Source organism: Cherax quadricarinatus, unplaced genomic scaffold (genome assembly GCF_038502225.1).
Source record: "Cherax quadricarinatus isolate ZL_2023a unplaced genomic scaffold, ASM3850222v1 Contig12, whole genome shotgun sequence".
NCBI classification, from domain to species: domain Eukaryota; kingdom Metazoa; phylum Arthropoda; class Malacostraca; order Decapoda; family Parastacidae; genus Cherax; species Cherax quadricarinatus.
The window spans coordinates 521,949-535,947 of NW_027195038.1; the positions used below are offsets into that span (position 1 = coordinate 521,949).

Consider the following 13,999-nt stretch of genomic DNA (forward strand, 5'->3'; position numbering starts at 1 on the left):
TTTGTCAGGAAACAGAACAAGTGTTTCCTGACGCGAGTCTCAAGTCATATGATGACCCACAACTGGAGCTTTTGTTCATCTGACTGAGGCCTTCTGCTGGCTTACCGGTCAACCCCATTAAAAATATGGTTTTATTTTAATTCTAACTCAAGAGAGTTAATTGATTCGTCAGGAACCGTCATGACCGTCGATCTAATTCATCTATTCTGTGGCTGCAATCAGGGTCTTGCTGTAGTCCCTGTGCAAAACATTTTATGTCTCTGGGCCCTGTGTTTGGCGATCGGGTAAATTTGAAAATAAAAGCATTAAATCTGTTTTGTCCACCATGCATATGTTCAGGAATGTCTCCACAATAGTTCTGAATGTCTCTTTGTTTTCCTCAGAGTCTATCAGGTCGCATATGATATCGGTGAAGCACGTGATCGTCGACATAATTCGAGGGCTTAGAAGTAATATGGGATGTCCTGGTCTGCTCTCTTGGACTACAGTGTTCCTAACTAGTGACTGTTGTGGTGCTAGGCTTGATGCATTGTCTACAATCTTTTCTTGCAGCATGAGTCCTGTTGACTGCCGTTGTCGGGTGGGAGCTTGAGCAGAAGTTTTAGTTTAATATGTTTATTATGCACCCCATACCCACCCTGTGGGCGGTAGTCAAAAAGAAAACAGAGGTACATAATGGGTCCAGGGAAGGGGCCCCAATCTTGAGCAGAAGTATTGTAAGGTGGCTGAACAAAAACGCGACCGTGTCGATGATGCTTCTTCAGCTTCCTTTGTTGCTATGGCCAGGAAAGTGGCCCTGGATTCCATGTTACTGTAGCTTCCTCTGGACGAGGCTGCTGCTCAGTGGTGAAGGCTCTATTTGATGATGGAGGATGGACAACCGAAGTTTTCCCTGCTGCCTTAACACGGCGGAATCTCTCCGGGCAGTGCAAGTTCTAAGTTTGATGCCTCTTGCTCCAGTTCGGAAATCTAGTTTCCGTAGCTTCACTTTTCTTCAATTTATTCAAGGAGTCCTTGGTTGTGCGAGACCTGCTGCAGATGCTGCATACTTCTTTAAATTGACATCGGGCGCTGAGGTGGTTGTACCTCTGGTACCTGAAACACCTCAGAGGTTCTGGGCAGTACGTCCTAACCTGGTATGTTCCTCAGCAACCAAGATCTAATTGAGCTGGGAGAGGTCCTCTATGTCGTAGGTACGTTGCAGTCCTTCTTGGCTCGGAGCCGCTCCACTTGCAGGATGTTTTTGTTGCTATGGAATGCATCGAAAGGCATGTCTAGCGGATAGCGCATTAGTACACCTTTTGCTACCCGCTCTATGGATTTTAGTTCTGCTAGAGCAAGTGGTGATTCGAAGTCTTTCACCTGCAGTACCTCAGTGGGGAGTGAGAATAAACTCTCTTTTTAGATTTGGGGACACTGATATCTTCAGACTGTATTTTCTTTCCAGGTGAATTATAGCAGCATACGGAGTGTCATGGTGTCCTCTGTTGATGAATCTGAATTTGTTGACTAGGGATGTTTTAGCTTGTCTATTCTGCAAGGAAACACTGTGCCTTCCCTTGGACTTTGAAGATCGTACTTTCTGCCACCCTTCGCCATATGATATTTCTATGATTGGGATGGGCATTTCTTCATTTATACCCATCTCACTGGCCAGGCTGATGTTACTTGCATCGATGTCGCAAGAGCCCAGGGAGTCCAGTAAATGGTCTCGCAGCTTCTTTGCCAGAACTGCGCCCCACATTTCCAAATCCGAGTCCTTTGTTGAGTCCTTGGAACATCGTGACCTCTTCCTTTCGGAAGAAACCACGTGCTTCCTTGTGCCTGTCTCGTGAATCTGTCTTGAATATCTCAAAGGAGGACAGTATATATAGGCGAAGGGGACAAGGACGGAACTAAGAGACAGAAAAAGGAAGAGTGATAGTGGTAAGGCTGGTAGTGGGAACAGTAGTAGAAGAAATAGAAAGTAGGGAGAGTAGTTTAGTAGTACAAAAGAGAAAGGGTAATGAAGAGTGAAGGGAGGCAACAGTAATGGTAGTAGCAATAGTAGAAGAAATGGATTGGTAGACGTAGTAGTAGTAGAAATGGGGTCAGACTAAGGACAAGAAAAAGGAGCAATGCAGTAGAGCTAAGGGCCCACAAGGGTTAGGAAAAAAAAACCCAGGGGGAAAAACAGAAGGACAGAACACACATAAGCGGACGAGAGGAAAACAAAGGAAGAAAAGGAAAAAAATAGGAAAGGAGGAGAAGAAAGGATCAGGTCAAATCACGAGTGTTCGGAAGTCTGGAGTATTTGACAATGTAATGAGAAAGGAAGAAAGACATCAACAGAGACAAAGCCAGGACTAAGATTCATACAAGGAGAGTTATGTATTAGGGAAGCTTCAACAACAACTTTCCTCGTATGAATCTTAATCGTAGCTTTGTCTATGCTGATGCCTTCCTTTCTCATTACATTATCAAACGCTCCAAGCTTCAGAACACGTGTGACTTGACCTGATCCCTTCTTCTCCTTTCCTATTTTTTTCCTTTTTCTTTCTTTGTTTTCCTCTTTTGTCTACGTTACAGGCATTGGACTGTAAACGGTACATCGCGTGTACACACTCCGACACTCCCTCGGGAGCCACTGCCGGGCCACCTCATGGAAAAGACCCGGGCCAAGACCCGTCCTGGCAAACCTACATGAACATGAACTCTCTTGTGTAAGTGTAACTTTGTAAATGGTCCAAGTCGGACCGAAACATAATCGTAAGCTTCTGTCTCCTATGTGCGGAAATTTGTGATATGGTATCTCATTGGTCTATATTAATCTGCGGAAAGGTCTTTGATACTGATGACCACAACACAGTCCTTCTCAAGCTTAATGACTATGAACTCAGAGGACACATACACGTACTTTCATTCCTTCTTCAGTAACAAGCATGTCGCCATAAATTACACCTTACATAGTACCCTACCTATTAATTAACCCAGGTGTCATCCAAGGCAGCATTCTAGTCTATCTTCTCTTTCTCGTCTGTATCAATGATCTACCTAACGTCATTCACCATCTGAAACCTTTACTCTTTGCTAACGACACAACTTTTTCTAAAATCAAGTCCATATCCTGTGTAACAAGAAGATTCCATCTCCTAAATGTCTTCAATGGTGACAGGGATGGTCATGGAGGCAAGGACTTGTGTGAGAATAGTTCTTGCACTGTGATGTTGAAAACAGTGAAAGAAAATGTATTGTTTCTGAAACACTGCAGTTCAGTTTAATGGTTTAATATCTTTATTAGGCACCCCAGACCCATCCTGTGGACGCTAGTCAAAACATTACAGAGGTACATAATGGGTCCTGGGACTGGGCCCCAAAGTTTTGATAACTGAACAAGTTACAGTGGTAATGAACTATTTACATGTTTATATCTGGTTACAGTCGTAATGAATTATTTATGCAAACATTAATTAGGTCACACACACACACACACACACAGGAGTCAGTCCTAGGACCTGTGCTGTTCTTGGTATATGTGAACGACATAACGGAAGGGACAGACTCAGAAGTGTCCTCGTTTGCAGATGATGTGAAGTTAATGAGAAGAATCAAATCGGATGAGGATCAGGCAGGACTACAAAGAGACCTGGACAGGCTACAAGCCTGGTCCAGCAACTGGCTCCTTGAGTTTAACCCTGCCAAATGCAAAGTCCTGAAGATTGGGGAAGGGCAAAGTAGACCGCAGACACAATATAGTTTAGATGGCCAAGGAAAAAGATCTGGGGGTGAGTATAACACCGAGCATATCTCCTGAGGCGCACATCAATCAGATATCAGTATATCTTAAATGTTTCTCACAATTATATCACATAAATGTTAAACCTAAAACCCAATCTAACTTTATTATTTTTTAAATACACTACCTAACAGAATCCTTCATATGACCTGTCTTTGTAATACTCACTTGTGCTTTATAGTAATCTGTTTACATTAATGTTTTATCACTGACTTCATCATTGCTTAGTTAATCTTAAGTTAATTTTAAGCCAGCCCGTAATGCTATGCATAGTATAAGTGGCTTTGGCATACTGCTCTTATCTGTATTTTTTTGTACCTCTGTATGTGTGCACAAATTTATAATAAATAAATAAATAAATAAATAAATAAATAATAAATAACTGCTGCAGCATACGGGCGCCTGGCAAACCTACGGATAGCGTTCCGATACCTCAGTAAGGAGTCGTTCAAGACTCTGTATACCATTTACGTCAGGCCCATACTGGAGTATGCAGCACCAGTTTGGAATCCACACCTAGTCAAGCACGTCAAGAAATTAGAGAAAGTGCAGAGGTTTGCAACAAGGCTAGTCCCAGAGCTACGGGGATTGTCCTACGAAGAAAGGTTGAGGGAAATTGGCCTGACGACACTGGAGGACAGGAGGGTCAGGGGAGACATGGTAACGACATATAAAATACTGCGCGGAATAGACAAGGTGGACAAAGACGGGATGTTCCAGAGATGGGACACAGACACAAGAGGTCACAATTGGAAGTTGAAGACTCAGATGAATCAAAGGGATGTTAGGAAGTATTTCTTCAATCATAGAGTAGTCAGACCGTGGAATAGCCTAGAAAGTGACGTAGTGGAGGCGGGAACCATACATAGTTTTAAGGCGAGGTATGATAAAGCTCATGGAGCAGGGAGAGAGAGGACCTAGTAGCAATCAGCGAAGAGGCGGGGCCAGGAGCTAAGACTCGACCCCTGCAACCACAAATAGGGGAGTACTAACCTAACTAGTCATAAGTTGGCCTGTGATACTCCAATACTGAAACTATGTATAGTGCCAAAACAAAAGCATTCACATTGCTAAACTCACAAACTAGTATTTAGTCACTTAGCCATAATACCAACTTACCTCATAATTTGTAATATTTTAAAGTTAAGAATTAATCTAAGTCTGCCCGAAATGCCTAGCCATGCTAGGTGTCCTAGTGGCCCCCTCTGTAATTAGTATTTTAAAACATGTAAACCACACAATATCCAAACTCTGTAAACTTAGCATTGTAATCCTTATAGAGAATAAACTTGATTTGATTTGATGTTAGACCTATCTACTGGCTTATGGCTATACCCCAACTGTTTTAGTTGTTGCCAGAGCTTTCTGGGGTTATGCTTATACTCTTCAATTTTTGAGCAATAGTGCTTTGCCTTTGCTCCTTCTATAAGTCTCTGTACTCTGTTCCTCACCCTTTGGAATTCATTTAGTGCTGCAATATCCTGTCTGTTTGCTTTAAATCTTTTTAGCAGCTGGTCTCTGAATTTCATATTATCTAATATCTCAGTATTCATCCAGGGTTCAGTTCTTCGTTTAATCCTGACCTCTTTAACTGGTGCAATATTATTAAGAATGGTAGTGAACATTGTTTTGAATTTTTCCCAGGCATCGTTTACGTCCGTGCAACTTGTTATCTCTGTCCAGTCACAATTGTGTAGCCTATTTACCAGTGTTTCTTTACTGTAGTTTCTAGTTGACCTCATTTTTATTGTCCTGTGTAGGCCTATCCTATCCCTAGTGATTTTCCTGGTGCAGTAAATGATGAAATGATCACTAAGACCTGTGGTAATGACGCCTGACTGACTAATGTTCTCAGCGCGGTTACAAAGTATGTGGTCAATTAGGGTGGCTGAGAATTGTGATCCAGGTTGGTGTATTAATTAGTTGAGTGTAACTATTTAAACCTAGAATTTGCTTATACCTTTTGCATAGCCCGTTATTTTGCTGCTGAAAACAGATATTGAAGTCGCCCAGTATTATTGTCTCGCAATTGTTTTCAAGTCCGGACAATACTCTGGAAAAGTCTTCTAAGAACTGGTCCTGGGTGGGAGGGCGGCAACTAGTTCCTACTAAGATGGGTTTGGTCTTGCGAAGTAGCACTTCAAACCATAGAATCTCCAGTTTATTGTTATTTAAATCAGGTCTTGGGTTGTAAGTTAAGTCATTTCTAATGTAGACACATACTCCACCACCCTTTCTGTTCCTATCTAAGCGTTTTATATTGTAACCTATTTTGACCTCGTCGTCAGTCACTGTATCATCCTACCAGGATTCAGAGATGGTTATAACTGTCGCCCTAATTTTGTTAGCTAGAATCATAATCTCTGCCAATTTATGAAGAAGTGATCTTGCGTTGACATGAATAAAGTGAAGGCCTGTTTTCATAAAACAATTATAATCATCAATATATGGCAATGGGTCAACAGAGTAAAGTCCGAGGCAGCTACGGTGAAAAGCTGTGTTCCACAAGGCACAGTACTCGCTCCCATCTTGTTCCTCATCCTCATATCCGACATAGACAAGGATGTCAGCCACAGCACCGTGTCTTCCTTTGCAGATGACACCCGAATCTGCATGACAGTGTCTTCCATTGCAGACACTGCAAGGCTCCAGGCGGACATCAACCAAATCTTTCAGTGGGCTGCAGAAAACAACATGAAGTTCAATGATGAGAAATTTCAATTACTCAGATATGGTAAACACGAGGAAATTAAATCTTCATCAGAGTACAAAACAAATTCCGGCCACAAAATAGAGCGTAACAATAACGTCAAAGACCTGGGAGTGATCATGTCGGAGGATCTCACCTTCAAGGACCATAACATTGTATCAATCGCAGCTGCTAGAAAAATGACAGGATGGATAATGAGAACCTTCAAAACTAGGGATGCCAAGCCCATGATGACACTCTTCAGGTCGTTTGTTCTATCTAGGCTGGAATATTGCTGCACACTAACAGCACCTTTCAAGGTAGGTGAAATTGCTGACCTAGAAAATGTACAGAGAACCTTCACAGCGTGCATAACGGAGATAAAACACCTCAATTACTGGGAGCGCTTGAGGTTCCTGAACCTGTATTCCCTGGAACGCAGGCGGGAGAGATACATGATTATATACACCTGGAAAATCCTAGAGGGACTAGTACCGAACTTGCACACGAAAATCACTCACTACGAAAGCAAAAGACTTGGCAGACGATGCAACATCCCCCCAATGAAAAGCAGGGGTGTCACTAGCACGTTAAGAGACCATACAATAAGTGTCAGGGGCCCGAGACTGTTCAACTGCCTCCCAGCATACATAAGGGGGATTACCAATAGACCCTGGCAGTCTTCAAGTTGGCACTGGACAAGCACCTAAAGTCGGTACCTGACCAGCCGGGCTGTGGCTCGTACGTTGGTTTGCGTGCAGCCAGCAGTAACAGCCTGGTTGATCAGGCTGTGATCCACCAGGAGGCCTGGTCACAGACCGGGCCGCGGGGGCGTTGACCCCAGGAACTCTCTCCAGGTAAACTCCAGGTAATGTCATCATTGCTAAAGGGTAACTGTGCCAAAGTGCATTTGTTACACACAAAGTGAATTCTGGCACCGTTACTATAATTGTACATACATCTATCATGCACCCACCCCTTACACATTTTATATAAGGTGTCTTTTCTATTTTTCTTGCGTACTTTAGTACAGTGTATGTACCTGTTTGGTGGTGTTTGAGATAATAAAAATGGTTGTATTGTCTCACATTGACCTATGTATGCATTACATATGGAGTTAAGGTTATCATTTCTAGCTGTGTGTGGCTTCTGACACAACCATGACACAATACTACCATACCTGTGTGTGACTTCTGACACAACCATGACACAATACTACCATACCTGTGTGTGGCTTCTGACACAATCATGACACAATACTACCATACCTGTGTGTGGCTTCTGACACAACCATGACACAATACTACCATACCTGTGTGTGGCTTCTGACACAACCATGACACAATACTACCATACCTGTGTGTGGCTTCTGACACAACCATGACACAATACTACCATACCTGTGTGTGGCTTCTGACACAACCATGACACAATACTACCATACCTGTGTGTGACTTCTGACACAACCATGACACAATACTACCATACCTGTGTGTGGCTTCCGACACAACCATGACACAATACTACCATACCTGTGTGTGGCTTCTGACACAACCATGACACAATACTACCATACCTGTGTGTGGCTTCTGACACAACCATGACACAATACTACCATACCTGTGTGTGGCTTCTGACACAACCATGACACAATACTACCATACCTGTGTGTGGCTTCTGACACAACCATGACACAATACTACCATACCTGTGTGTGGCTTCTGACACAACCATGACACAATACTACCACACCTGTGTGTGGCTTCTGACACAACCATGACACAATACTACCATACCTGTGTGTGGCTTCTGACACAACCATGACACAATACTACCATACCTGTGTGTGACTTCTGACACAACCATGACACAATACTACCATACCTGTGTGTGGCTTCTGACACAACCATGACACAATACTACCATACCTGTGTGTGGCTTCTGACACAACCATGACACAATACTACCATACCTGTGTGTGGCTTCTGACACAACCATGACACAATACTACCATACCTGTGTGTGGCTTCTGACACAACCATGACACAATACTACCATACCTGTGTGTGGCTTCTGACACAACCATGACACAATACTACCATACCTGTGTGTGACTTCTGACACAACCATGACACAATACTACCATACCTGTGTGTGGCTTCTGACACAACCATGACACAATACTACCATACCTGTGTGTGGCTTCTGACACAACCATGACACAATACTACCATACCTGTGTGTGACTTCTGACACAACCATGACACAATACTACCATACCTGTGTGTGGCTTCTGACACAACCATGACACAATACTACCATACCTGTGTGTGACTTCTGACACAACCATGACACAATACTACCATACCTGTGTGTGGCTTCTGACACAACCATGACACAATACTACCATACCTGTGTGTGGCTTCTGACAGAACCATGACACAATACTACCATACTTGTGTGTGACTTCTGACACAACCATGACACAATACTACCATACCTGTGTGTGGCTTCTGACACAACCATGACACAATACTACCATACCTGTGTGTGGCTTCTGACACAACCATGACACAATACTACCATACCTGTGTGTGGCTTCTGACACAACCATGACACAATACTACCATACTTGTGTGTGACTTCTGACACAACCATGACACAATACTACCATACCTGTGTGTGGCTTCTGACACAACCATGACACAATACTACCATACCTGTGTGTGACTTCTGACACAACCATGACACAATACTACCATACCTGTGTATGGCTTCTGACACAACCATGACACAATACTACCATACCTGTGTGTGACTTCTGACACAACCATGACACAATACTACCATACCTGTATGTGACTTCTGACACAACCATGACACAATACTACCATACCTGTGTGTGGCTTCTGACACAACCATGACACAATACTACCATACCTGTGTGTGGCTTCTGACACAACCATGACACAATACTACCATACCTGTGTGTGGACACAATACTACCATACCTTACTTCTGACACAACCATGACACAATACTACCATACCTGTGTGTGGCTTATGACACAACCATGACACAATACTACCATACCTGTGTGTGGCTTCTGACACAACCATGACACAATATATATATATATATATATATATATATATATATATATATATATATATATATATATATATATATATATATATATATATATATATATATATATATATATATATATATATATATATATATATCCGCAATGCATTACGTACTAATAACCTTTGTGTGTTACAGTGTTTTACTTTATGTGAAATACATTATTTTGTACAGCATAAAGAAGTACAAATTTGTATTATAGTTTTTATTACTATAATTATAATTATTATTATAATTATTATTAATAATAATAAAGTAAGAGATAAAGTGAGAATGTTGGCGCCAAAAGTTGGTATAACAAGAGTGAGTTTTGGCGGGAGTTGTTGTGTTGTTGTTGTTGTGAGACATTATGGCCACTACTGCTGATGTTATTATTGATCAACGTATACGAGACATACAGAGGGAATATCTGGAGTTCCTGGAAGATGATGTGAGTGAATAAACTTGTATTTAAAACAGATATGATGAGTGAGAGGAGCGAGACGTGGTGGCAGGTCTCGCCCCTCTCATGGGTGGTTAATGAATGTTACTGAAGAGTTCTTGTTTCAGGGCAGTGGATCTGGCTTCCCTTTCCTCGGATTAAACCTCATGAACCTGTATGAACCTTAAGTGTTTAGCGCTTCCTGATGGGTGAAACACCTGGTACATCTCACTTGTCATATTGTTTATCCTGGATGACTGACACAAATGTTATTATTTAACACAGTTGTAATTCATCCAAAAATTGTGTAATTGTTACTAAATTTACTAGATAATGTATAAGACAACACTGGTATGTATTATTTCTGCTCCCTGGTATATTATGTGACCAATAATGTATATTATGTATGATGAACAATAATGTATATGTATGATGAACAATAATGTATAATATGTATGATGAACAGTAATGTATAATATGTATGATGAACAGTAATGTATATTATGTATGATGAACAGTAATGTATATTATGTATGATGAACAGTAATGTATATTATGTATGATGAACAATAATGTATATTATGTACAATGAACAATAATGTATATTATGTATAAGCAATAATGATAGGCTGTATGATAAAATTTTGTTTAGATTTTTAACCCTGGAGGGTTAGCCACACAGGATAACCCAAGAAAGTCAGTGTGTCGGTGAAGGACTGTCTTGTCTTATTTCCATTGGGGTCCTCATTCTTGTCCCCCAGGATGTGACCCACACCAGTCGACTAACATCCAGGTACCTACTTGCTAGGTGAACAGGACAGTAGGTGTAAGAAAACGTGTTGAATGTGTCCACCCCGTCAGGAATCGAACCCGGACTCTCAGCATGTGAGGTGAGAGCTTTGCCAACCAGGCCACAGGGCCCTGTGTATGACAGTTGGTAATTTATATTATGTATAACTATATTTGGCTATGTATAACATAATATATAGTATGCTATATATAACAGTATATATAGCAGTATAACAGGCAGCATCATATATTTCGTTTTGTGTAATGAACAGTGATGTATATTAGGCTATGTAAAACAAGTTATGATGACCTCACACGACGCTGTTGTGCAAGGGCATTTATTTTCCCCGGCTAGCATTTTTACGGCTGAATTGTTAGTCATTCTTGTAGCACTTATCCGTATTGCATCTATGCCTGTGTCACCATTTGTGGTTGTTTCAGACTTGGTGCTTTGCAGGCTATAAGAAAATTTGATACGCCTCATCCCCTGGTTCTTCGTATCCAACTTTGGTTACGCTGTATCTCTAGCAAGCACAAAGATATTGTTTTTTGTTGGGCCCCCGGTCATGTTGACGTACTGGACAATGAACAGGCAGACATTGTTGCATGGTCAGTGGTACATGACCTCCCAGTTTCATATAGAGGTGTTCCATTCACAGACTATTTTGCTGTAATTGCTACCCACTTTTGCACCCGTTGGCAACAACGTTGGTCTGATCTGCTCCATAATAAACTACATTCTAATAAACTGACTACATATATGTTTCTGGCTGTCTTATCAGTGTCGAGGTTGGGAGACTACAGTGGTACCTCAGGCTATGAACTTAATTCGTTCCAGAAGGCTGTTCAAGTGCCGATACCGAACAAATTTGTTCCCATGAGGAATGATGTAAATTAGATTAATCTGTTTCAGACCCCCAAAAATGCACTTAAAATAGCACTTACATAAATACACTTTCATAATTGTTTTAGTTTTGAGCTGTTCATATCCCGAGGTATCACTGTACTCTCTCCCGTCTTCGCATCAGCCACACTCGTCTTACTCACGGGTATCTCGTGGAGAGGCGCCCTGTTCCACTCTGAGAATTGTCAGGTTCCAGTTTCTGTTAGCCACATTTTGTTGGACTGCCCACTTTATCAGTGAGCATACAGAATTTACCTCTAACATCTGTACCGCTCTACTGCCCTTGCTTTACCTTCCCTTCTTGCTGATAGACCCTCTTTTAACCCAGACTCTCTCATTGACTTTTTGACAGCAACTGATTTACTGCACAAACTCTGATGGTGATGTCTCTAGTACTCCTCACAGCCCTTTCTGCCTCAATCTCTTTCTACCCTCTACCCCTGCACTATCCACTGCCCTGCTGCACTTCATGACCTAATAATCATCCCTCTCCCTCTTGCTACCCAATACCCCTGCATCTTTCCCTGCCTGGCAGCGCTGTATGACCCTTGTAGGTTCAGCACTTCTTTTTGATTATAATAAGAATATAAGCGTAGGTAGTAGGTTGGTAGACAGCAACCGCCCAGGGAGGTACTACCGTCCTGCCAAGTGAGTGTAAAATGAAAGCCTGTAATTGTTTTACATGATGGTAGGATTGCTGGTGTCTTTTGTCTGTCTCATAAATATGCAAGATTACAGGTAAGTCTTGCTACTTCTACTTACACTTAGGTCACACTACACATACATGTACAAGCATATATATACACACCCCTCTGGGTTTTCTTCTATTTTCTTTCTAATTCTTGTTCTTGTTTATTTCCTCTTATCTCCATGGGGAAGTGGAACAGAATTCTTCCTCTGTAAGCCATGCGTGTCGTAAGAGGCGACTAAAATGCCAGGAGCAAGGGGCTAGTAACCCCTTCTCCTGTATATATTACTAAATTTAAAAGGAGAAACTTCAGTTTTTCCTTTTGGGCCGCCCCACCTCAGTGGGATACGGCTGGTACGTTGAAGAAGAAGAATATAAGCAGCCTAACTATCATTGTTGTTAGTGTCAAACTTTAATATTCTTGTAAAGCAGCTTGATTATATAAAACCCCTGGAAGATTATTTAAAGTATCCCATTGTCAACTAATAATATATTAATTGTGTAATGTACTTTTTAGAAATTAAGGTTATTATTATTAGGGGATTTTCTATTAATTCTTCTTTCAACAAACCGGCCGTATCCCACGGAAGCAGGGTGGCCCAATAAGAAAAATGAAAGTTTCTCTTTAAATTTAGTAATTTATACAGGAGAAGGAGTTACTAGCCCTTTGCTCCCAGCATTTTAGTAACCTCTTACAATATAGTAGCCTCTTACAATACACATGGCTTACGGAGGGAGAATTCTGTTCCACTTCCCCATGGAGATAAGAGGAAATAAACAAGAACAAGAACTAGAAAGGAAATAGAAGAAAACAAAGATGGGTGTGTATATATATACTTGTACATGTATGTGTAGTGTGACTTAAGTGTAAGTAGAAGTAGCAGACAAACCTGAAATCTTGCATGTTTATGACAGAAAAAAAAGACACCATCATAATTTGTTCAGTACAACATGAGTGCCACACTAGAAAAAATTTCCCTGAGATTAATTTATGATGGATTTTTTAGGTTACATGACTTTACAAGTAATTTTTTCCCCATTTGCTCAGTATAAAACTACTGGATATGCCTGGCACAACCCACTTAATATAAGACATTTGAAACCATATCTTATCACCAAAATACACTAAGCTCAAGATGATTCTCCTCAAATTGCTTGTGCTCTCTAGGCTGGAATACTGCTGTACACTAATGGCCCCCTTCAAGGCTGATGACATTGCAGACCTGGAGTGTGTACAAAGAACATTCACGGCACATATAAGCACGATAAGGCACCTAAATTACTGGGAACAGTTGAACGTCCTTGATCTGTGTTCTCTTGAATGCAAGCGAGAGAAATACATGATAATATGCACTTGGAAGGTCCTGGAGGGATTGGTACCAAACCTGCACACGAAAATCACTCCCTACAAAAGCAAAAGACTCAGCAGGAGATGCAACCTTCCCCCAATGGAAAGCAGGGGCACAATGAGTACATTGAGAGACAACACAATAAGTGTCTGGGGTTCATGACTGTTCAGTTGCCTCCCAGCCTACTTAAGGGGGATTACCAATAGACCCCTGGCAGTCTTTAAGAAGGCACTGGAC

General features: G+C 41.5%; 1 protein-coding gene across 1 annotated transcript in view; it reads left to right on the plus strand.

Annotated features, from left to right (window-relative positions):
- Window positions 1-9,898: 9,898 nt before the first annotated feature.
- The window catches only part of Mcm3 (minichromosome maintenance 3), an 82,418-nt gene continuing 78,317 nt past the window's right edge, over window positions 9,899-13,999 (plus strand). Inside the window, exon 1 of the mRNA XM_070079747.1 lies at window positions 9,899-10,041. Within this exon, the coding sequence (XP_069935848.1) occupies window positions 9,961-10,041 (81 nt within the window). The 5' untranslated portion in view covers window positions 9,899-9,960. The remainder of the gene's footprint in view (window positions 10,042-13,999) is intronic.